At 43.0% G+C, this 25,210-nt stretch overlaps 4 protein-coding genes across 5 annotated transcripts in view; 3 read left to right on the forward strand and 1 right to left on the reverse strand.

The window, feature by feature from the left end:
* The window catches only part of LOC128299779 (probable lysine-specific demethylase 4B), a 42,927-nt gene that overhangs the window by 5,613 nt on the left and 12,104 nt on the right, over positions 1 to 25,210 (forward strand). The gene's annotated exons all lie outside the window — the stretch shown is intronic.
* On the forward strand, positions 245 to 21,922 carry LOC128299782 (uncharacterized). Of its 2 annotated transcripts, none has more exons than XM_053035858.1 (5): positions 245 to 380; positions 20,351 to 20,471; positions 20,539 to 20,819; positions 20,890 to 21,135; positions 21,194 to 21,922. In XM_053035858.1, the coding sequence occupies exons 3-5, from the start codon at positions 20,814 to 20,816 to the stop codon at positions 21,602 to 21,604; spliced, it is 663 nt and encodes a 220-aa protein (XP_052891818.1). In that variant the 5' UTR covers positions 245 to 380; positions 20,351 to 20,471; positions 20,539 to 20,813; the 3' UTR covers positions 21,605 to 21,922. The 2 variants fall into 2 exon arrangements, with proteins under 2 accessions (XP_052891818.1, XP_052891819.1); XM_053035859.1 differs by lacking the exon at positions 245 to 380 and adding an exon at positions 20,226 to 20,276.
* Positions 21,949 to 23,541, forward strand: LOC128300011 (uncharacterized). The gene is made up of 6 exons (XM_053036107.1): positions 21,949 to 21,991; positions 22,270 to 22,437; positions 22,498 to 22,597; positions 22,692 to 22,823; positions 22,888 to 23,273; positions 23,336 to 23,541. Exons 1-6 carry the CDS (start codon positions 21,949 to 21,951, stop codon positions 23,539 to 23,541), a joined length of 1,035 nt encoding a protein of 344 aa, XP_052892067.1.
* LOC128299781 (uncharacterized) lies at positions 23,965 to 25,192 on the reverse strand. The gene is made up of 4 exons (XM_053035857.1): positions 25,061 to 25,192; positions 24,767 to 24,995; positions 24,317 to 24,699; positions 23,965 to 24,244 (listed from the first exon to the last, which is right to left on the reverse strand). The coding sequence occupies exons 1-4, from the start codon at positions 25,098 to 25,100 to the stop codon at positions 24,057 to 24,059; spliced, it is 840 nt and encodes a 279-aa protein (XP_052891817.1). The 5' UTR covers positions 25,101 to 25,192; the 3' UTR covers positions 23,965 to 24,056.

Below are 25,210 nucleotides of genomic sequence, written 5' to 3' on the forward strand. Positions count from 1 at the left end.
TTACGGTGACCCAAAAAAAAAAGTGAAGCAAACACAAATCGAACCGTTGGAGAAACAAGGCGAAGCAAAACACTCATACAGCAGTCGAGCTCCACAGCTCCACATGTGCGAACTGTTCAATTTGAAGTTTATTCCAATTCTATTCTTCCCATTCGTGGGGGGGGGGTTTTCCCCCCCTGTTCTAGGTCAATTCTGGATCAGCAATTTTGATTGAGCCGTTACTGGCACCGGACAGCTGACAAACAAAAACTCCAACCATAGTTTGCTGGCGGTGCTGCAATTTTCCTAACTTTCCACCCAAACCGACCGGGATGCTAAAACTAACTTTCGACCGAACTGCCAACGGTGGTGCGCCTATACGAAATTTTGAAGCTTGTCAGGTGTGTGGCATTAAAATAATAAACTTTGCGAATTAGGTCTTCGGTTCTCCCCGGTTTGCCTGTAACTGTTCGATTTTTCGAAGCGAAACTCCTGCCCCACACCAGCCTTTGGCAGGCTCCAGGCAGGCTGGAAATATCATTTCAACTTTCCTTTCCAACTGAGGTGACTGGGGCTGACAGTTTCCTACTGCCAGTACTTTTTTTGGTGCTATGTTAAACGATCGAACCGACGAGAGCTTTTCTTCCCCAAAAAACGGCGTAACGAAAGTTTTGGCAACCCGAAAAATTCCAAACGGGTTTGAGAAATAGTTTTTGCATTGTTCTTGTTTTGTAAAGTTAATTGGAACGCAAATCAAATCGAACAGACGAGGCCATATGGAAGCAGGTGCCTACACTATTTTGAGTGGTGAAATTGAAGTTGTAACATTTTATGGCATATAAACGAAATTAAAAAGCATCGAAAGCTTGAACTTTGGGGGAAATTAAAATAGCATGTACGATTGTATTGTAGGTTATGTATTTATTGTAGTTTTCTTATGCATTTGTAGATGCATTAGAACAGAAATTTAGTACATTCTAATTACCTAGAACCTCAACGACCATTCGGTGAGGATCATTTATATCCATCGATGTCTTTTTCATGAAGATCCTTGAAGAATTCTTTAAATTTATGAACTATAGTCCATAGTTGCACGTCCATATAGTATTATTAAGTACTTCTTATTTACATATAGTCCAGGACATAACGATTTATCATCACAAAAGTACTACCAAGCTCAATGTTCGTGTAGTGGATTAATATGTCACTAAATTGAGTCCCATAATGGAGCTCCCAGCAATAAGATCACAGGTTCATTAGACTTAAATTAAGTTATTAACATAAGTTAATAAGGTTCATTTTTCGAGCAGGTTTTTGGAGAAGTAAATGATTTCGACCAATTATTTTTCATTCCCCCAGGTTTCTGTATAGTCATAGTATTACATCCGATGTATATATTTATATTTCTGAAGTCTTTTTGGAATGCTTATCTACATCTTAGACGAAAGTGAAATCTTCTCGTGGGAAAGTCCCAGACGAAATGTCAAAGTAGCGATCTCGTCTTCTTTCATCTTGCACGAAAGTGATCTTAGCAACATGCGAGCAACAGCAACTCTGTGAGAATTGTAGTAACCATGGAGACTTACAGCAACGCCTACCGGATGTTTACCGGATGATAACTTACTGTTTCAACCAGAGCCGATCAAATATGAAGAAAACAACCTTTAATATTGAATCAAATAAAATTAATAATCGGGATTTGGGACTCGCTTTCTACCCCTTTATTATTCAACGCGTAGATAAAATTAACCAAAAAAAGGGATTACAGTTCAATACGCATCATCAACGTTTTGCGCAGTGACAATACAATTTCGCTACATCCCTCAAAACGATACACCACGGCAGAGTTGACACTCGCCCGCGCCAGTACTTACCATAATGAGGCCACATCCTTAATGCGGTGTTTGAAATCTATCTGCTGCCTCCTTCCACTACATCCAACCATCGATAAACCCACTTACCATAACGGGCGCCACCGCCTGAGCGGATTATCATCGTACATTATTTCACCGAAAACAAAACAAAAAAAAACTTTTCCATCCTTGCGGAGCGCGGATCTTCCATCGGCATTTTCGGGTTTGTTGTCTTATGGTGGAGGCTCCCGTTTTTCGGAGTAAAATCCACTTCATTAGTTCCCCTTTTGGCCAATCCGCTTCCCTCTGTCTCCGTGTTGCATATCCGTGAAAGTTTCCCCTACATAGCTGTGCTGTCTCAAAACTGTCGCCCAGCTTTCCCAAATCCCGTCACCGTGCAGGATTGATTCACTCAACGATGATAATGATATTAATGTTTTGCTCGAGCAAACAATCTGCGGCCCGGGGTCGGTGGTAGTCGAAAGAATGGCACGACTGGCGTTGCAAAAACCAAAACGTCACTTCCGGCCCCTTTTCTCCGGTCATCGATTGGAAGGATGGTGATGGAGGTGGATAGAATTAATTCAAGCATCAAACCATGACAACAGTTGTGGGATCCAAAATTAAATATCTTTCTGCACGTCCCTGACACATCAACGTTCAGTTCGAATCATTAGGCCGGGCCGGACGGAGACCGGGTGCGTTACTTCCAGTAGCATTCCTACAGCAATCAACAACGCTTGAGTGACAAATTCAACGGCGACACTTCAGGACCAAACAAAAAACCCAACGGTCTCTCGCTTAAACCGAGCGGCCCGAGCGAAGTGTCAGGATATGTTTTCCATCCAGTAAAAGTATGAAAAGGTCCCATCGGGTAGTTCCCCACCGGGGAACACTGCAAAGAACACTGGTGCATGACTTTTGTTTCCCGAAAAGTTGAGCCTGTCTTTTGTCAATTCATTTAATCGGATCGCCATTGCATTCGCTAAACCAAACCGGGGAAGATTTTCCCTCCGTACCAAAAACGAGTGGCACGATGGAAAATGATTCCAGTGCCAGCATTGGGGAAAACACACAAAGGCGCAGGATGCGGCTGTTCTGGACCGCACTATCTTCCTTCCTTCCCGTCAGTTCTCACACCATCTTTGTTCCGGTCGAGACGCCTGAACGAATGTCCTTGAGCGATGGAAGCTGCATTATGCCGGGAGAAGACACAAAAACCTCCTTCCCCCCTTCGTGTGTACACAGAGCTGACGAGAGAACCAAAATGAAGAAGATTAATGTAATCAGATTATCGGAGCGGCACAAGTGGCGCGGTGTACTAGCGTCCGTTTTTTTTCTGTTTTGTTGGGTTTGGGTGGCAGGCGTCAGCTTGTCAACGAGCATAAATAGAAGCGAATCGAACAGTGTCAAGCGAACGAATTGGTAGCTCGTCTAAGCACATTTAATTGATCTGGACAGACTACGAAAGGGGGTTCCGCCGTACGCTATGGTTGGGTAATTTCGACTAAAATGAGTCATCAACTTCGTTCGAACCCGGACCATTTAGCTGCTGTGTACAGCAAGTAATTGAGCTGTTCATAATGTGGGTATTCTTCAGAATATTGAAAGCATAATTTAAGATTTTAGCGTAATAAATAACTTCGGTTTATTTGGTGCACCATTCGGCCAAACAATGATCGCATACATCAATGCGAAAACATTTTTTTTCCCCAACTAGGGCAACATCAGAAATAGAACGGTTTACCTTCGCCAGATGTTTGCAGTAAGACAAAATAGACATTTCCTAGTTTGGTTTCGCTCGCCTTGGGTGCTCGTTTTTGTGCGCAATCTTCCTGCATGACCTTGTTACATCGAACCGCAGAACAGTCATTGCCCAGTACGCTCATAAATTAAGCTTAAGCTTAAAGCCGAACGGAAAATCACGATCTCTACACAAGCATCCCCATACATACCCATCTCGCTGACTGCAAGGGCAGTCATTTTTCCCATTTCTAATTCACAAAAGTGTCCACAATGACTATTGAACGGGATCTATGCGCCTTGTCGCATAAGTAGTTCCGCTTTGGAAAGAGTAAGTTTGTTGATCGATGATATCATAACAATTTGGCTCTTCTCTCTTTGCCAGGAAATTGGATATTTGTGTTAGTTTTTTGTATTTAATCAAATATGATATTTATTACTGTTGTGCTTAATTAATCTTTTGCGAAGAATGAATTTTATTGAAGCTATGAATCTACAGCGAAGAGTCTAACGAGTCTTGTACAGACTTTCTAAAGATTCATTAATCTCTTATTGAAAAATGAAAATGTATGAATTTTTAAAGTTAATGAATCAAAAATTGAGTTTTAGCAATTTTCGATTCTAAATAAGATTCTCTTTACAGGAATATTTGTCTGGAGTTTGGGATCTTCACTGCTTTATTATCTTAAAATTACACACATTTTTACATTCCTTAAGTAAGAATTATTTTCTACTCATTAATGTGGTTTATTATTGGTGTGTTGAATAAATCTTTAATTGAAAGTGAATCTACCTACATCTACAATATGATTCTTTAATAAAGAGTCAAACGAATCAAGAGTTGATTTTCAAATTATTTATCAATTCAATAATGTAAATCAGATTCTTCCGAGGTCAATATTTGTCAACGACCATATCTATTTGGGTTTCCTTTCTTTAACCGTGTCATATCATGAGTTGAATCATGAGTTGACTCTTTTAAGAAACAGCTTTGAAGATTTATGAAATTTTTCATAATAGAGATTTAATATCATTGAATATCATATCAATGTTGGTTGCTGAACGAATTATTGAACAAATAAAATCATTTCATCTAAAATAAAACGAATCGAAGTTACATTGTGCTTTGGTTTTATTCACAGCAATTCACAACTCCTTACATTTAAAAAGGCTTTTTTTCTACCCCATGCCATCTTCTTAAATTTCCATTGCATAAACCAACGTAATAACGTCTTTAGCCCGGCATCAGAACCAACACAAAAAAGCATCCCTCCCCCCGTCTTCCTACCGCATAATAGCTAATAATAAGTGAAGCTGATCGTGATTAAGTTCCGCTGTACGGCGTGGTGAAAACAAGGTGGTCTTCCACCATTTTTCCCGGCCCGGCATGGCGACGGGCACCGGGCGCCGATGACAGGGCAGCGGCAGTATCAACATCAACAGCAGCAGCATATAATCTCTCTCTCCCCATCGTGCGCATTTGCGGGAACGATTCCGGATCGGTTCGGTTTACTCACGGTTTCGATCGACCGGGATCGTGCATGCGCGCATAAATGGACAAAATCGGAATCGTAATCGATAGCCTGGCCTGGCCGGAGTCCCGTACCAAGCGGAACCGATGATGGCGGACCGATACTTTTTTTCTCCACCTTCGTTCGAGGATCACACTCGATCGCGCATCGCGAATGGATGGGACGGCATTAGGAAGCCCCCAAAAACAGCAACAGCAAACGTGAAACAAAACAAAAAAATTGTGTGGAAGGCAAACGAAAACATAATGTCGATGAAAATCGATCGATAATGATAATGCACAAATCTGGCAATATCTTGCCTCATGCTGTAACGGGGCACATTGCTGGAGGTTTCCGTATCGGTTTTGTGTTTGCCGATCCATGTTGCCCTGTCATCGGGTGGGATCGCGCAAAAAAAACCCCCCACCGACTCCCTCCCAAATGGCCAGAGCCCTGGATAGGTCGAGATTAAGATATAAGCCCGTGCAACCCCGTCAACCCCTTTTCCGAAGCAAAGTGTGCATGAAGGGAAAGGAGCGACCGGGAGTGAATCTTCTTTCCCGCGGGTAGAGTTGGTAGGGGAAAAAAGGTGGTGGAGGTGCGGAGCCCTGAGCAAATACACGAAAGCACGAACTGATAAATTTCGCGAACGGACATAAATTGCCGGAAGATCTGCGCCGCCAACCTTCTCGCCGTTTGCTGTGCATTGCGATGCTACGCTACTTGGAGGATTTTCGCGTTCGTGCCCGGCCACACTCGGCCTCGCCACACGTGAACGTGAGCCGGATCCGGCTGTAGAGAAGCGTAGGTCGAGGAATTCATTTAAAATTCCGATCTCTACCATTTGGGACCAGCGGACAGGTTTTTGGGGAGGGTGAACGGAGCCCACTGGTGGCGAATTATCGGATCGAATATGATCGCTACATCGTGTTGCGGATGCACGCCGGTAACGATCGTCCTTTACCGCACCGGGGTAGCAAGCGATCAGTGCCGTTACACGATCGACAGCGTGTAGATTGCAGGCAAGAGTCCAAAAGTAGAACACAATTCGCAAGAAAAATATAATGCAAGTCGAAATGAGTTTGTGATTTGACAATTTTTCGCTAAAAGTCAAACATTTATGAAAGCATGAAGGAACTTAACAAATGTATCGTTTGACACGTAACCTTCTGTTACATCTTGTTACATTCACAAAGAAATCCCTTCAGATTCGTACTTTACGTTAGCTAACAGCAAACATGATCATACAAAAAATACTGCACGGTGTGGAAATCTGAATTCCCGAAAACAAGCGCTTTCTGAAACTGAAATCTCTCGAAACAGATGCACCTTTCGGGGTGTAAAGCGCTGTTATTCTACCGTTTAACAAAGTCCCCGACCCAGACAGACTGTGTAATGCAAAGTAAACATACGGTAGCACACAACCCGGTGCATTACTTTGCACGCGCACACCAAACATGTTGCTTGCCGCATAAATATGCATAAGCGAGAAGTTCAGCCAGAACCAACGCTGGGCCGGGTTGGTTTCGTTCGACGAGGATACACCGCCCATAACGCATATACCTTTTGCGTATGCAAACCGCACAGCCAGGTGCACCGCATACCAGCTCGCTGTATACGTACCTTGGGCTGAATCAAAAATTACCACGAAAACCATAGCAACCGATGGTGAAAATCGTTTCCGAACCCGAAACGACACTGTAACGGCTTACTCGTGTAAACCAGATAACTGCGTACACCGTTCCATTGCACGTATCTACAGTGGAACAAACTCGAATTCGGATATCTAGAAATTTAACCGCCGTTTGTCTTTTGTGACCAATTATTGATGGTCTAAGATTGATCTATTTTACTGTTTTGTACATTCGTACAGGACATATATCCATTTGATGCCGGTCCTACTGTAAAATGAGGTAATTAAGCACGTAATGTTCAAATAAGCGGAATAACTAGGAAAGACCCGGGAAACTGAATTCCACAGTCCTAACGGAGGATTACCTCCAAGAATAGAGGAAGTACTTTCCTACGAGGCGTTCACAAAAAGATCTCAATGTGAACGCTGATGAACTGATGAACAATAAGTAGTTAAGACTCATATATGGAGAGAACAATGCTGAAAAACCATATTTTTATCAGTCAAAGGCAAATCGAGAAAACTAGTTTTCCTAATAAATAGGTTACATGCGGCTTCAGAGAAGTCGAATATTTTAAGAATTTTTTTATTAGAGGTATAAAGAAATTTCCGGATTTATTCAACTCTAGAATTTTCCAACAATAAAATGTTAATTTGTTCATCTCAAATTTTCACAGAAATCCCAAACAAATAATTTCTCATTATCTTAGGAGCTTAAAGCTCAAGAACACCAAGCCCTGATTACAAACTCCAAGCAAGATAAGAGAAGTGAACTTTATGTAAGAAAAATCAAAGGACTTTTTAAATAGTTAGAGCCTTGAACCTTGGAAGCTTTTAGCTAACACTTAAAAACTTGAATATATAATTATGTTATTTATTCTAACATTTAATATTTTTAAACCTAACTAACCTAATTAACCTAATTAACCTAACTTTAACAAATGTTCGTTTCTATTCGGCGTCCTATCTATTCGGCGTATCAATCAAGAAAGAGGCCCGAGTGTGTCCTGCCGCTTCCGTTGTTAGCTGCCACTATAACACTCCTATACTGTACAGGTTATACCAGTGATAACGCTGTAGGGCAGCTTCGCATATCTTATACCACATTATTATATATTTCGAAACAATTGTTGAAAACAGAACAACAGAAAATTTGACCAAAGTTAACTATTTCTTGAAGTAGAGAGTGTTACTTTAATTAGACAATACCCAGACACTCACAGACTTTGAGTACAATAGACAATACAAAAATGAAACATTCATTAAAATTATGCGAAATTCAGGATATCTCACTAATTTAAGTTAATTATAGTCCACTGAAATCCACTAGAAAATCCACTAGAAAATCCACTGAAATTTAGGTTAGACGAATCTGATTAGCTGTCCAAAAGCTACTAAACCATTTGCTTAGTCCACAAACACTAATTTGGGGTTTAATCTAACAAACTTTATCCACAACTCCACTAAAATAAGGGGAGACTGTATGAAGGGATAATTCTGCAAGGTAATAAAACAATGGTAATAATAGCTCATATAAATCCTGAACCATAGAAATCATTCACAAAAACAACCAACCTTTCAATTTCTAGATGTCCCACATTGTCTTTGTGCCACTGTGTACACACGTATACAGCGAGGGAACGCGAGCAAATGGATACATTTTGCTGGGCATATAAAACTTTTCTCACTATCAGCATTCCTGCGGGTTCGGGGTTCGCATCGTTTTCCGCTCCAGTCATTCGCAGTGCATTGCGCGCGGTTGAAGACAAACAATTTTTCGGTAGCTTTTGCCTAACCGCGTAAAACCGCATGCATGGATGGGAAACTATTTTGATTGTTTTAATTAAAGGCTGTTCGGGGAGGGTGTGTGTCATCTTATTTCAAGCGGTCTGTTTCGTGGAAAAAACGAATGAGCAAATGTATACTACAAACAGTACGTTCTGTTTAACTCTAAAACAAAGGAAGGTTTTTTGTTTGTTTGTTAATACTTTATTTCAATTCAATTGTAACACCTGAGGAGATTTTTTATTTGTTTTTCTAACAAAGAAAGTACCTAGTAACTACGCGAACCAATGTTATCATAAAATGCACGACATTTACAGCTCTCTTTCACTGTCTGGAGAGTAATCAAATATTCGCTTTACTAACAGTTCGACTACAACTACTACCGCGCCTGCAACGATGCACTTGTTTATACAACAAACATTCACCGATGCTTACCGAAAACACTACGTGGAACGTACGACACGTCGCGCAACGGTTTATTTACAAAACATTTGAACAGTTCTCACAGCTGACGGCGAACGCATGGTATGACCCTGGCCGTGGCCTTTGGCTATTTGACAATTACCAGCTTATTCAAGCCCTTTGCACACCGTACTATCCGTCCAGGTGACGTTGACTCGTACGGCGCCGTTTCCCGGAGGCACCGATTCGTCTCGATGCAAAACAGTTACAGCTGCATCCTTTCGGGCTGGGCTCTGATTTCTCACCTTCCCCAGATGCGGGCTTGTCGTGTGATTGCAACTCCCGCAGCTTATCTTTCACCGTTGCTCGCAATGATAATGGTCTCGGCGGCCGGTGGCGTGGCCTTTTACGCTCTGAATAAATAAAAGCTCGCCTCCGGTGTGCGTCCGTTTTGACAGCTGTTGGTTTTGACAGGTGCGCATCCTCATCGGCGATCCTAGTAGTCGATGGAGGCGCCAGTGTCGTTGGAGAGCTTTTCGGTTTACCAGCGTTTTCCTTTTTCGCTTTTAGTTTCTCCTCCTCGTGCACACCGAACACTTTGGCAAGCGCTTGGGTAGCGGCAACAAAGATCGGTTTGAAATGTTCCTTAAGCTTCTTTAGTGCCGATTTCAATGGCTTCTCCTTGATAAGAAGGTGTGCACTCTCGATTTCCGTTTTTAACAATTTCCCCATAACGTACGGCCAACATTCAGTTTTTTCTTCGTTGTCCAACTGTACAAAGTTCGCCTGCACCATTGGATCCATCTCGGAATCATCCGAAGCTTTAAGCTTGTGGAGTTCAAGTGTTGAACCATGCGAACGATCTCCATCATTTGGTTTCGGCGTTTTAAGCTCTTTACCGTTCACATCTTCATGTTTTTGCTGTACTGTGGTTGTCTCAACTTTGATCTTGTGCGTTTTGTGCTCTTCATCTTTGTTTTTGTCAAACTCTTTTACACTCATTGCATCTTTTGCCATATTTTCCATTTCTTTTTGTTTTACAATTTTTTCTAATAATTTCAAAATTTTTGCACTTTCCGATGATTCACTTTCACCTTTTTTGATATCGGTCTTCGACTTTGAGGCCGGTGTTTCGTGCTTTTCGTGCACTATTGTGCTCGCTTTCTTTGGAATGCTAAACACAACTTCATTTTCATGCGAATCTTCTGATTTGTCAATGGAATGTTCGAGTGATTTCGAGTTCTCCTTACTTTTTGAAGCAACTGTCGGTTTTGTTGTCATTTTATCTGAGTTGGTCACTTTTACGGTATCCACTTTTCTTTTTCCTTCAGTTTCGTCGGAATGTTTTGAAGTTTTCGGTGTTGCCGGAGTTGCATCGTTATCGTCCATTTCTGGACGACCTCGTGAATTATTTAACTTTCTGGCTTCAACTCTTAGCTTGTTACGCTCTGCTAATTGCTTTCTGCGGAATTCTCTTCTAGCATTAATCCACTTCCGGGCGGGTAGAATGCGCTCGTCAGATGTTGTCATCTTACTGGTATCCTCACCATTAGAAGTTCCCGATTTGTTGCTCGATCTCGTTACAGTTTCTTGCGATTCGTGGGGACTCTTAGTAAATGTCCGTTCCCTTTTGGGAGCTCTGGATGTTTTCCTTTCTTCCCGGGAAGCACTATGTGGTTCACTGTCACCTTCAGCCGTGGAATCTTCACGCGCATGATTGCCACAAAGTTCGCATACTTCCGCACAATCAGGACCTTCACAAACGATGCGGAAAACGCACTGCTCACAAGTCTTTCGACGTGGGTTCTCCGGTCGGGTGGTGGTGAACAGAAACCCTTCCCTCTTGTTTACCACAAACAGCTGCGGATTGTCGGATAATTTTAAATAAACCTCCGCCGGTTTGCGGCTGTGCTGTCTGTCGATGTGATCGAACTTTTCTCGGCTCACATCCTGCTTGGCGCTATGCCGTCGATCACCGGTGCAACCTACACACAAGCACAACAGTACGCTTAAAGCAAGCCGCCTAACCATGATCCCACATTCACCACTGACCTGTGTCCGATAGCTAGAGTCGGTAGTACTGAGCATCGCCATGAGTTTTATCGTTTTCACCCGGCTAACCGCAGACAACGGTCCGGTCTGTGTCGTGCAGTCAACCTCGCTCGGTTACGTGATGTTTTACCAGCCCGGGGTTAAGTAAACCGTGTCTGGTGCCGTTTTTTAAAAACCCATTTACAGCATACAACGCTAAGAGTGTATGTTTTTTCGCTACTTTTTTAACCGACTCCTCCTCTGTGTTGCGTAAATGCGCAAAGAAGCAAACTGTCACACGCCAACTCTTAAACAAACCGCACTCCGGTTCCTGGGTGATGTACTTTGCAAACTCAAACACGACGAACATGTCACCTTTTCGGGTCTGGCCAGCAGCCCGTAAGCACGCGCCAGGTCAAACCGGAAACCACAAATGCGAGCCGCCCCATCCGCGTATCCATCCGCCCATATCCTACGGGGGGGCGCAATGGCGAGAGCGCGGTTGCGTAATGGGACAAAGTGTAAGAAAAAGTTTGCCCATTTCGATGAGAATGGTTGCAGTTGCAGATGGGACACATTTTCCCGGACGTAAGAACGAACAGATAGCACCGTGGAGGGTGAAAAAAAAACGCACAGAAACACACTGACTGCACCGATGCCAGCTGATGCGCAAAGTGGTGAACGAAATTTACGCCCGGGACCGCTAAAAGCTTCTAGTTATTGCTAAGTTACCGGCCGACTTTACCCGCCATCCGAAAGTGGCTACACGCTTCGATTAATGGGCCCGAACTGTAAGTAATTGCAGTAAATCAGAGCACAATGGGTTCGATTTAGTTACACTGGGCTGGCACTCCGGTTGGGCGGCGTGGCAAAACTTTTTACCAGACGTATTTTTTTTCTATTCTAGGCAATCGATACTGGGGACACTCGCTGGACAGACTATGTGTATCGGACGAACTATCGTCAATGTTGTTTTTGTGACATATTATACGAACTGTATTGAAAGGAAAATTCAATAGAATAAGAACAGTATTTTTTGATGATTTTTTTCTAATGCTTTATGTGACTACTTGTACTATGGTGTGATTACAAAAATGAATCAAAATATTATTATCTTGTTTTGAGTAAGAAATAAAATTAATTGTTCCAAACTTCAAGATGATCATTAAATTTTAAAGGATGTATAAGTTAAGGTCATCTGAAGCTGTGATCACATTCAGAGAATTCGCATCCGATCGAATGATCCTTTGGAAGTTGACTCTGGATCAATTTGGAACTCTGGATTAGTTTCGAACACCGGACTAAATAACGATCAACCAAGAAGAGTTTGTTAAGAAATAAGAAAAGCTATTAGGAAATTACCTTTGGTCAAGGATTTAAATTTAGTAAGATGCGAAAAGGACAATTTCAACATCCTTTTAAGTCTCGTCATGATCCATGTTGGTATCATAACTCCATGACGTATAGATGGGATAACTCTTGTTAGAATCAAAGTGAGTGATACATTCACAAGATTCTCTAAAATATTAACATATCCAGACTTCATGAAGAGATCCGGAGTATTTTGGAGCAGCTCTATCAGAAGTACTCCACATTGAAGTACATTTTCTTGTAAATAAACATATCCTAACCATAATGTGGAAGTTCAGAGTAATTACTGTAGAAGAACACTACTCTCTTCTTCTGATGACGTACAGAAGGAATAACTAAGATTCTCTAGAAATTAAACATAGACAGACACCATGCGAGTAAACCGGAATAATTGGAAGAAGTAAAGAGCCATTTGGATCAACCCGGAATACTTCATATTGGAGTACATTTACTTCTAAATGGACATATCCTAACCATAATGTGGAAGTCTAGAGTAGCTCGTAGCAATTTGGAGCACTCGGGAATAGTTCAGAGATTGAATAGAACTTCCTTGGATTCTATTACGTTTATCAAGAGCGAAGATGAGCAGGATTCATGGATCTGATACTGAAGATGCAGACTTAATTAAGTCAGTTACACGAGATGACGCTTACTGAGTTTATGGATAAGACGTCGAAACTAACTTTCGATCATCCAAGATCACTTAGACATTTGGATCTCTTGGACGAGTATTGCAAGCGATGGATTTATCAGTGCATATATTCTAAATTGAGACTATTTTTAAGCGGAAAACGTTAATACATGTCTGAAATGAAACATTCTCTATAATTCCTAAACAAAATGCAATAGTTGTCATCCGCACGTCCCAACATACATTCTATCTTTATGCAACATTGAGACGTCCCTGTTTTGCTACAAAACTTTAAACATCCATTTTAAATACCAAAGACCACACACGATTGTTTTTGTTTTATTGTCCATGTGCTCTTCTCCCCGGCACTGTAACCGTTGTGGAATTTTACCCTTATCCCGTGCTAAACTACGACCCATAAAAAATTCACACTCACCGTCGTGCACGGTGTTTCGCATTCCGCACAGTCGGAGCAAAAAATGTCTGTTGCCAAAACTTTCAAAATTTATTGTCGCCAACTTCCACGGTTGAGATGCGCTTCCGTTCCACGCGTATGCACACCGAGAAGCCGAGCGTTTCAAAAATAGCGTCATCTCGCGCCAACTCAGCAGCGAACCAATTATCAACGGGTAGTATAGTGGTGATGAGTGATCTATGCCGGCCCATTTCGCGTGCGCATCCTTCTTCCTACCGATCCGACCCCCGCCCGCGGATGTCCTCGGACAACGCCCATGGAAAGGGTCGTGTCTTGATGATGAAGCACAGCGCGACCAATTAGTTGGGGCGTCCCATGGAAGTGAAGCAGACGCGCGCGTTCTCTCTCTATCACTCTGCCCCCGGAGACACTTCATACTAGTTGACATCAAAGTGCACGGCACGGCGCAGTGGCAAACATATTTTCTGCGCTATTTATACAAAGTGCCGCGCATAATTTGCTCTCTTCCTTCGGAATCGACCTTTTTTATTACTTCACTTTGAAGGTTGTGTTGCACGAGTGAACTACGCAGAACCCCAGGCAGAGACGCATTTTCTTCGCTTTGGAAGCGAACGAAGCGATCGGCATAGTCCCGGCACAACAGTACCAGAGTGCTGGCAGCTGGCGAACCGCGGCCGCCAGGTAATTAGCTGCGAAACAAATCATTCTACTCCGTCAAAGTCGAGGTCAAAGTTCGGGCTTCTTGGTAATTAGAAGAATGGTTCCGATGGTGTGGTTTCAAGCCCCGGGGGCCCGTCCATGTCGCCATATACGTTCTGACACTTCTGGCGAGGCTTGGAGGTTCCCGTTCTGCCGAGGCGCCACAGCTACCGCGTGTTAGCGTAAACGATCGGTTTTTGGGATGTTTAAATTTAGTCTTCCCGTAACGCGGTGCCGTACGATCACAACAACTCCTTTCGCTCTGGAGGTACCGGGAATGCAGAGTACCGTGAAGTTACCCGGGGTTTCCCCCTTATTTCTGGCCCACCGGGAGACAAAAGAATTAAAAAGCGCACTAGTGTGTGGTCCATCTGGGCGATGTCTTTGATCTGACGGCAATGTCAAGTCCCATTTCGGGTGTACTGAAAGACGCAACATAAGTATCACCTCGGTCGCCAGACATACCAGCCACCGCTTGTGGCACTCGGATCGTTACACTGCTACCGTCGAGACTTCGACTTCCCGTATGAAATGTGACAACTGGTGGCGGCTTCGCACAGTACAGTTCCATCACGTCTGCTGCGCGTGGTTCGTTCTAATTTTGATGCAACAAATCGACTGCTCTCAAGCTGTAAGGCGTGGTGGAGGTGAAATTGGAGTTCCTCAGAATTCTTCATACACGAAACGATGGAGTAATCATGTCATCAGGCAGTTCGTTCTTTCCATTTTGGGGCTCATATGAAAAGCAATCAATGCTTTCAACCGAACGATTACTCAGACTTCTGGAAGCTTCCGGTACATTGTACATTGGACGCTTAATGTATTTCACCGAAAACAATTATCCTTTCTTATTGAATTCCTTATTGAATGAAGACTGACTTCGAACTCCAGCAATAATGCACGAACTTAAAATCACTTCCGTGTACATCACTTCCTAATGAAGCTAAATCGGTCTACATCATCACTCGTCCAATCCAATATGCATAAGCCCAACCGAAACTAGGGGCTTATCGTGACCTAATTTACTGCCAATCAAGCGCCACTACTAATTACTCGAAATAGAGCCACCAGAGGAGTAAAAAAAAAACAATCCAACTAACTGTCCACGAGGCACGCTTCGTTCACCACATCGTTCCCAACTGCAGTCGGGGCGCCCCAGAACGATGCACATCCACGATGTCTCCAGAAAAGTTTCCACACACTCGCGTCGATATAAATGGTCATAAATCGTGCATGAATTTCCCTTGATTGGAAATAACCGATGCCAAAGTTTTTCCGGGTATTTTATGGCCGTAGTGCCCGTGGTTGGACCGTCCTGCTGGCGCCATCGGGATGTGTGTATTTGGATGTCAGAATTTCGCAGAATTACTTAGAATTTCAACGTTGACGTAGAACACGTGTACGTAAATCGTAGTGATCAACATAAGAGAAATGTTGTGAGAATAGCAATTTCAACATGAAACCATAAGTTATTCATATTTTAGATCTATTTTGGTTGGAAAAAATAAAACTCTTACCAAAACAAGCAGATAACAAGCTTCGAGTCTGTCGAAAGACGTCTCTAACGTAATCCTTCCCGTACCACGTGCCACACGCTCCTCAGTGCTCGGCTCTCAACTAAAACAGCTTGTACCAACTCCTCCAGAATGTTCTTGTAAACGAAACTTACTTGCGCACTATCTTGTTACGGTTTACATACACCAGCTGCTATCTTCACCGCAGAAAGGATGTTAATAGTATCGATAGAAGCATCAGTTGCAGCGGTAAGCTGCAAAACCTTTACACCGAAGCAACACGAACCCGACTTACTTGGCCCAAGTAGAAAAGTATCTACTTGCCAATTTGGCATCCAAACTTCTACCTCGCTCGTAACACAATAAGTTTCAGCGGGTTAAAATTCAATCATGTTAATGTATCATGTCGTGGATATGTAGCTAAGGTACACGAAGAAAGAAAGGCACCATATCAAGTACAACCGTATCGTGTAATCACTAGCTGAAAGATGGATCAAACTTTACAACATGGATGCTAGAGATTCGCTATGCTGAATATAAAATTACTATTATAAGAAATAATTGATGCTTCCTTTCTACCTAAGGCTAGCGACTAAGAAGCTTCTCCAATTTAAGCAATCTTTCTGTGATCAAGAGTCATATAACATATCAGTCAAACAACACAAGAAGCAATTCTTCACGGTCATTACTGTTCATCTGAATGGAAGTTTTCTCCATGGAAGTGTAGGGATTTATCCCGAAACCCCCCGTAATTAATAAATTATACGGTCGGCTTTAGGTGACACCAATAATAGCTTGTGGCCCCTTTTTTAGCGGTAATTACTATTCTCTCCGCCACAGTTACTGCGCAATCTGCGACACACGATACATCAAGGAAAGGATTTGTGAGGAAAAAGCCGTCCTCCCTTCGTTTGACGACTACCGGTCCATTGATTTCCTTCTGCAGTCTTTGTAAAATAGAGCAACACCATAAATTTTGTAAACTATTGCGTTGCTTCGTAGAAGTTTACTACACGATACATGCTGCGTCAGTTTGTAGTAACGGAAGTATTGTTTACAATACTTTTTATGATATTTTGTTGGTTGTGTTTGTTAAAATATTATTCTTTCGAGAATTTTAGAGGAGTGCTCCTTTAGCCGCACGTGTCAAATTACTCGCAATAAAGGAAATTGTGTTGGATCAACTGAAGAAATGAAAGAGATTTTTTCAGTAAATTCTAAGAAGGCTTGAAAAATATTTGAGAACTTTAAATTTATCTGATTTCAACCCCAAAAAGGATAATAATTTATTATTAACCTTCTTAGGGTAGAGATCAGCGGGATCTCTGGTACTGTAGTCAAATAAATTTAGTTAAAAAAAAAAAAAAAAGAAAATCAAGTTAAAGATTTATCTACTACCTACCGAGCATGAGCCCAAAAAACTTTGGAAAATAGTTCACTCGGTGTGACAGTTGACAATTGTGTTGATGAGTTTAACATTGTCTTCTTGAAGATTTTGATTGACTTTACATAATCTGAAAATCCAAATAATGAAAGATACTGATCAACGAGAGATATTTATCGGAACAATTCGTGAATAACATCAGATCCATAGAAACGGTTTAGAATGTGGTCAGAAGAATACTATGACAAATTCCTTAAAGTCCTCTATGTCCCAACGACTTCCTCATTTGTTTCCTAACCTAATACTCTCATATACTAAGCGAATATTGTTGGAACTATCGTTTAAAGACTATCTTCTTATTACTGTGTCAAATTGCATCTTCCACCACCAACGTTCCCATTTGGCGTCCCCAAAAACAAGCAGTTGGTGGTGAATCTAATTTGCCATCCGCTTATGGACCATCATACGGGAAAAGGGTAGTTTAGTTTCAAACTTTATGTATTACAATGTTGTGTTCATCGAAGGAAGGAATTTTCCCTTTCGAATACCACCAACATTACGGTGCCTAGTATATGAGGTTGCCGGGTGCCTTCTTGTGCTGCAAACGTGAACTAGAAGGGAGTGTTACATTTTGATCTTCGCAAAAACTCATGCCGCCCGGAAAGATTCGCCTATAATGTGAAGGACCTACGAATTGCCTACATTTAGGCGCTAGTGTTTACGCTTTGGAGCAACGTGTACATGCATGCATCTCCACCCAGCTTCCGGCCAGTCGCAGAGCATAAGTAAGGATTAGAAAGCATTCGCATTCGGATCCCATACCCAAACCCCCGGGGGTAAGGTCAACATCCCAGCGTCCACGGTGTGCATTCGGGTTGCTAGAGTGCAAAAGATTTTCACCCAAAAACAGTGGAGTGAAACATAATCCTACGGGCCAAGCAAGCAAACGCAATGGGAAAACAAGGTATAGATTTTATTCTATCCCTACCGCCGGTCAACAATGGCTTTTGGTTTATACACCATTTCTTTCTTCATTTCTTTCGAATACATTTCGCCTGTCAGTCGGTCAAGCGCGCGGAACTCGATTCTCCAACTCGAGGGGCGCTTTGGACCAAATCAGAGCATTGTCCCCACAACAAAAAAAAACACTCACACACATCCTTACCAGAAGGCTCAATAGGCGCATGGACGCGTGCTGCTGCGTATCGTAAGCCATATTATCGCCCCTCGTCAGTATCATTCGGGCTACGGTTATTACCACACCGGGAATGGGTAAGATAAAGCTAAACTTTGTCTGCAATTTTCGGTGACCGAATGCATGACCACGGGCCTAAAAGGTAGAGCGTTATCCTTTCCAGCCACCGTGCGAGAGCTCAAGGGTTCTGGGCACAAACAAAACCCTCCTCACACGACCAACCGGCCGAAGTCATACGTGCACCCGGGTCCACTCGACCGAGTGTAACGTGGCGGTTTCATGTGCCTTCCCTTAACAAGCTGCTTGTATTAAATTATTTATTGGCTACTTTCCGGCTACCTCGATGAACGTCCCCAAAACACACTAACACATTGCTTCCATTCTCCCCGTGTATTGGCATCTTTAGTGTCGTTTTTGCAAGCTAACAATACACGGGCAAAGACTGTACAACCCCTCGAAGAGGGTAACCGTACGCACCACCGCAACGAGGTTTTGTTCTAACATTCTCTCGCTTTTTTTTGTGGGGGGGTTTGAGGGCGGAAAATATTTGCCAAATTTCACTCGAGGCACTCGTTTCCCGGTTGTCCCCACCCATCCAGGGCTGCCCCGTTTTTCTTTTTTTTTGCTACCGGCCATTACATTACCGTCTTAGCGTGCTTTAGCGTTTTTACACCTCGTAAAATGCACGATTCGTCTCAGGGGTTTGTTTTTCATACGCACCCCTAACCGTGCAGGAGCGAAGCTACATAGCTGCAGAAAAAAGGGGCTCCCTGCAAGCTATGCCTTAAAACACACATATGAGTTTTTATTCTCCCGTAATGGGTCTAAACCCACCGTACAATCAGGTCTGTCGGTGTGTGAAAGCGATCAAAACAACGGTTGGTGGAAGAAATTTAGTATCCCCGCGGAAAGACTAAACCCTGCTTCCGGCTACCCTTCCATGCGTCTCGCCGGATACCGTACGGCCATCACGGAAGAGGGTGGAAATGGCGAAAAAATGGAGCACTCATTGTGTGCCGGGCGTAATGATAATTTATGGAAATGTGATTTCTCTGTTTATGAGATCGTATTTGGCAAGTGAGACGCATTCGACGTTACATGCCAAATAAAAAGGAGAGCAGAAGCCCACAAGAGGGTTACGCGGAAAACATTCGTACGTTCCTTTCAATACGCTTCAAAGGACTTTAAATTATACGTTTATCCATCAAACGAATCTGTGTCATTTTGTAACAGATTTAATTCCTATTGAAAGATCAATTGTTTGACTTCAGAGCGAAGGTTAATAGTTATTTTAACATTTGAACGGAACGTTCAGTTGAGACTTGAACTGAACACGTGATTGTTCTTAGGGTAAAAGGGACGGCAACACACGCCGAAAACTAATAAAAAGTTTTTACTTAGATTGTAACGCTCTGTAACGATTGCATATCGCTTTATTTTCGTTCAAACCTGCGAAGGGGAAGGAGACCGATAACGTTCAACAAACTAACATGTGGATAACTTGTGACATTCTATCGTTGGTATACCGATTGAAAACAGGTGAAAACTATTTCCATATGAAAGAAGAAGGAAACTGGAAAAATTACCTTTTAACTTGGAGAAAGCTCACTGGACAATTCGCAACTGCAAATGCATTCAGTTTGGAAAACTATGAACATCCTTACCAACTAATATTTATCAACAGTTAATGTAAAGTTTTTGAATAACGAAACCGAAATCCACAAATTATTCAGTTTCCTGGCCATTCCATAAAAATTACGTCTTCGTCCCCTATCTTCTTCCCCTATTGATCAGACATCAGTATTGATGATATTGAATTCTCTCTTTTTACTCTCGAAGATTACTTTTTTCGTACGAAGAATATAGAAATACGATTTAAAACTTGCTAAGTTTTTAAAAAATACCTTTTTTGGTTAATTTTCTACTTTTTCAGATACCTACTAAAGTAATAGAAATTTAAACCACAATGCCATTGATTTTCTGCCATTGTGCAAATTGTAAACATCGCAATGTTTTCGATTATCCGGGCCTATGTCATAACCGCAGCTGTCAAGCGAACGCTTTGTTTACAACAATCATCTGTTTCGTTCATAACATCATCACAGGCTTGTAAGCTATTTTCCCTATAAATTATAACGTATTCCCTAAATAGAACAAGTTTATTCAAATCTTTTCTCATCCAGTGCCATCATTTCAAGGTATCGAATAAGAAATTCGCCACCCAGCGTGTATAGGATGTTGCATATTCGTACAATTCCTTGGCACAAAACCGCAATTCAACTAATAGGCTGAGTATCGAAACAGGTATCTTCGAAACGCAGTATTTTTTCCTTTTTTTGTGTACTAAATTAAGTGCTTTTCTTTCCTCTAGTAATGTGCGGAATAGACTTTGTTCAAAAGGCACACCAAAACTACTTGCAATGAGATGTCGATTGGGTGACGTGGTGTGTTGACGGGCATCATTTTTACTGATCATCGCCACCTAACCACCGTTCGAAGCAAAACTCCAACTTTCAACATAAGTTGGTAGCTGCGTCATGTTAATTACAGCAAATCGGAATTAATCCATTCATTGCTTCCGAATACTTTACCTTCTGTACATCACATTGAAAGTAATCTTGCACTTTACATTCTCAAGGCTTAAAAATGCAAGTACGTATGACGTGTTCAGTGCTTTAAAAAGCAATTGCTTATAAAACGCATCTTTTTTGTTTTGGTACAGTCTAACGACGAAACTAGTGTACCGGTAACAGAACTTACATCGATGTGCCAAACGAAACAGGACGTAGATCAAACCAAAGATGCACATTATTCGGGGGACCCTTTTGTTTTCCCTCCATTTTCATACCACGATACGCGCAACCCAGACCGCAATGTAATGAAAACGGTTCACAACGTTTGTCATCGTGGCACGCGTAATCATCGTGGCAATAATGTACACTTTTCTATGGGAGTGTACGAAAATGAGGTTAGTATGGAACAGTAACCCTATCATGCCGATTCTAACTCATTCGTTCATCTTACAGGCATCGCCTAAAGCTCACTGCTACACACCGTACGGGCGAATGCGCCCATACTTCATACCGCATCGAACGCGCACCAAGAGTGAAAGTTCCGACCCATCGAACTTGGTGCAATCGATCGTGCATGAAACTGCCAGTACGAGCAGTACTAATTCAGCCACCTCCACCATCGTGTCTAGTGCGGGTGTGTCATCCATACTGATGGAAACCTGCGAACCTACGGCGGCAATGATGGATGTATCGATCAATGCACCGGGACACGGTGCAGTCAGGTATTGGAATCCGGTAGTGGTGTTGAAGAAGGCACGCTCCCTGGAGAATGTCCGCGTGGATAACTCGCTCGAGGGTTCACAACATTCACACGAGATGGAGTTCGTATCTAGTCGCATACAGAAGCTAATGGTGCAGGAGTAGAGTAGCTACGCAAAATCATGTTACCCACGCAAATATTGCGCTTTGCATGACATCAAACCCTAAGATAGACTCAGATAAACATAGCAATTCGATGAAACTGACCGTACGATCCAGTAGAAACCAGTACAGAGAAGGAGCCAGACACGTGTCGTGCAAAGCGGTGTTTAAAATAACACCGGTTAAAATACCGGAGATCTTAATTTTTTAATTGTAGACGAGGGTAAAGGAATCTTTTTGTTTTTGCTTTTTTAATAATGATAAGGCTGTTTTCAAACTGTGTTCCCAGTATACTATGAATACATTTTTTTTTTCCATATAAAGGAATCCACTCCGAATTCACTACAATGCTATTGCTTAAGGCCGAAAAGGTGGCAGTATTTTGCAAAGGCACGCCTTCCCATCCTTAAGTAGCTGGAACGGCGCTTGATTCGTAAGTCTTCACATCAGATTACGCTGATCAGCTGCAAAAACGATCGCGCAACTCCTTGCGGACGGTGCATTTATTTTGATGTGCTATTGGCAGTTCAACGAAATAACATCACGCGACATAACAAACCCATTCACTCGATCGATCGTGCCTGTGTGTCGGGCGTTCTTATCGCATCCGGAATCTCGTTGCGAAAAAAAAACAACAAACCGGCACCTAAAAACCATTCGGCCAGCAGTTGTAGGTAGCCTTCCCGCCTTGACGTCGTTGTGTGGTAGTAATGCAGTGCAGATACTAGCGGAGATACAGAGCGGACACAGCGTTTCCCAAGAAATGAACATGTTTCCTAGTTTGGTGCACGAATTTCCAACCTTCTGGATCTATCTCACCGTAATGATCGTGGGAGGTAAGTTTACTGTTGGCGCGTTCGAATTAAAAGCTTTAAAACGTCGTCACTTGACCACAGGTTCGTGCGTCTTGGCTGGCTGTCCAGTGCCAACGAAACACTACACTACAATTGGTTGTGAACCAAGCGATGAGCTCAACCTTCAAGGATGCCCGCGTTGGTGAGATCATTGAATAGCTTTATTCCGTAGGGTTTTCCGCGATCGTGTTAAACCACAACAATAGGTCCCAAAATAACTTCCAATACCCTTTCAGGTTCAACTGTTCGGCGCTGGAGCATCGCGCTAGTGATAAGTGTTATCTGTACGGGGAAACGTACGAACTGCATGCGAACGTACCGGACGAGAAGGTGAAATCGTCCTGTTTGGCACTGTGTACATGTCAAATGTTGGTACTCAAGACTGCAAAAACACGAATTACTTACACCAGCTAACTTCTCCTACCCAACCAGGAATTCGCGACGAGGAGTAGCCGAATTCCACTGTGCCCATATCGATTGCCCAGAATTCTTATCGCCGCATCGTGCCGGCTGTGTGCGTCAGTACCGCACGAATGATTGTTGCTCGTCGAGGCAAGCGTGCGGTGACAAACGGATCAACCTGCCCAAGTGTACGATCGGCAATGTGACCTACTACGAAGGGGAACGCATGCAATTCCCCAACGATCCGTGTCTAACCTGCATCTGCACCGAACACTTCAACGCGAGCGATCCTCTTTCGCAGACGAAGTGCTACACGAACGAGTGTGCGTTTGAGTTAATATCGCCCTCGGTGTTGGGAAATGAAGGTGCTCCGGTCTATTACGGAACTCGCTGCTGTCCATGGGAGTGGAGGGCGCGTAAGTAATCGGGGGGGGGTTGTACGCCATGAGAGGACTTTGAAGCATTATTTTGTTTTTAGCGAAATCTGAGGATCGTATCAACAGAGCCAAGGATATAATGTCCAGCGATTCGGATGGGGTAACGAGTGACCACAGGTGTACCTACGGTAACTTAACATTACGCGTAGGTGAATCATTAGTTCCGGATGTTACATCTGTTGGCATTTATGAATGCTTCTGTGCCATACCGCCGATGGTGCACTGCATCTTAACAAGTGTTGGGTAAATCTGATACAGATTCATGAATCTCAAAGAAATTAAATCTCTATTCTAAAGACTCATGAATCCTCAAAGGTTTCAAAGTTGATCCTCAAAGATTTGAAAACTTATGATAACGTAAGTACGAAAGTGGATGAATCCTCAAAGATTCGAAGCAAAGACAATAAATATTTTAAAATCAAGTCACCCGAGAGATTTCGAGGAGTGAATTTGAGGATTCATGATTCTTTTGAGAGTCGATTTTTGATTCGACTGGCTCCTCGCTAAACATTCATATGAATAACTCTTCGCAACAGATTCATTAACCACAGCACTAAATCTTAGCGGCTGCCCAACGTCCGGTGTAGAACTTCATGTTGAACGTGATATCACACCATAAACACAACATTAAACTCTAGAACAAAAGCTTTACACGCAGGAATAGGTGTAATTTCATACATTGCAGCAATATTAAACAGTTTCGCATTGTTTTTACAACAACCGATGATTGTTGAATCATTGTTTTCGGAGTAAAGAAATGCCTTAGGCCAGCGTGCAGTGCATCAGTGGTGGGACCTGACAGCTACAGGACATCTTCTGTCCCTGTTCCGTTTTCTGCGGCAGGTCCAACGAATCGCCCACATCGAGTGTAAGACTGCCGTACTTGCATTGAAGCTTTGGGTCCGTCGCTGGCTTGCCACTTCCCTTCACGACACTGTCCGCTGGTTTTGCTGCAAGTAAACTCGATTAGGTGTTAGTCTCCTCTCCCTTACCCTAAACAGAGTCTTCCTCGGTCCACTTACGCATACGCCACTCCCAAGGACAGCACACATCTTGCTTGTACACGGGAATTCCACCACCATACACTTGCTTCTCGTTGAACAGCTCGAACCCACAGTTCGTATCGAAACAGTTCGGATCGGTATCGGTTGCGTTCCGGTTAAAGCCGGCCGAACAGATGCAGGTACGGCACTTGTTGTCCTTGAAGCGCATACGTTGGCCTTCCTTGTAGATTTCATCTTCCAGCTCGCACGTCGCCAGTTTATCCCGCTCCTGGCCGCACACCGAGCCAGTCGAACAGCACCTTTGCCGGCTGTACTGCCGCAGACAGTTGTCGTAATCGAACCGCTGGAAAAACTCGGCACAGTCCACATGCACGCAGCGGAATTTTGCCACCGGATTAGCCCTAGAGGACAGCGAGTTAAGTTTAGTTACAAATACGCAACGGATCGATCCATCTTCTTGTGACTTACGATCGGCAGTAACACTGCGCGGAGCAAAATTGTGAAACCTCCGCGTCCGGTACGGTCTGGTCAATGTCGTACGTCTTTCCGTTGTAGTAACATTTGCTGTTGTCGTGTGCCGTTATCGATGGACAGTCGTACCTCTCCGGACACCCATCGGGACGGCTTCCAACCGGCGTACATTGCATTGTTTTATAGTGCACTAGCGGCACATCGCATCCAAACACTGCCACCAGCACTAAAACCAAGTAAAGAAACAAGTGATCAGTTCAGCTAACTGCACTGCTTAACTCGCGCACTTACCGCTGCATAGCGCTACGGTGAAAACGAACAACAAGCGCATCTCGAAATCACACTCAACCACACCATACGATTGAAGAACAACTACTGATTATGCTGTGCGCTATCGATCGATCGTCTGCCATTGCAGCTTCCCTGCGGGCAAACCTTGGA

Source organism: Anopheles moucheti, chromosome 2, assembly GCF_943734755.1.
Source record: "Anopheles moucheti chromosome 2, idAnoMoucSN_F20_07, whole genome shotgun sequence".
In the NCBI taxonomy this organism is placed as follows: domain Eukaryota; kingdom Metazoa; phylum Arthropoda; class Insecta; order Diptera; family Culicidae; genus Anopheles; species Anopheles moucheti.

Bases quoted from the DNA above. Each gene is read 5' to 3' on its own strand.
- LOC128299781 (XM_053035857.1), bottom strand. From the start codon at position 25,100: ATGCGCTTGTTGTTCGTTTTCACCGTAGCGCTATGCAGCG. The intron at 24,996-25,060 runs GTAAGTGCGCGA...ACTTGGTTTTAG, and splicing joins CACCGTAGCGCTATGCAGCG to TGCTGGTGGCAGTGTTTGGA. The intron at 24,245-24,316 runs GTAAGTGGACCG...GTTTACTTGCAG, and splicing joins TCCTTGGGAGTGGCGTATGC to CAAAACCAGCGGACAGTGTC.
- LOC128300011 (XM_053036107.1), top strand. From the start codon at position 21,949: ATGCTATTGCTTAAGGCCGAAAAGGTGGCAGTATTTTGCAAAG. The intron at 22,438-22,497 runs GTAAGTTTACTG...ACTTGACCACAG, and splicing joins CACCGTAATGATCGTGGGAG to GTTCGTGCGTCTTGGCTGGC. The intron at 22,824-22,887 runs GTTGGTACTCAA...CTACCCAACCAG, and splicing joins GCACTGTGTACATGTCAAAT to GAATTCGCGACGAGGAGTAG.
- LOC128299782 (XM_053035858.1), top strand. The intron at 21,136-21,193 runs GTTAGTATGGAA...TTCATCTTACAG, and splicing joins TGGGAGTGTACGAAAATGAG to GCATCGCCTAAAGCTCACTG.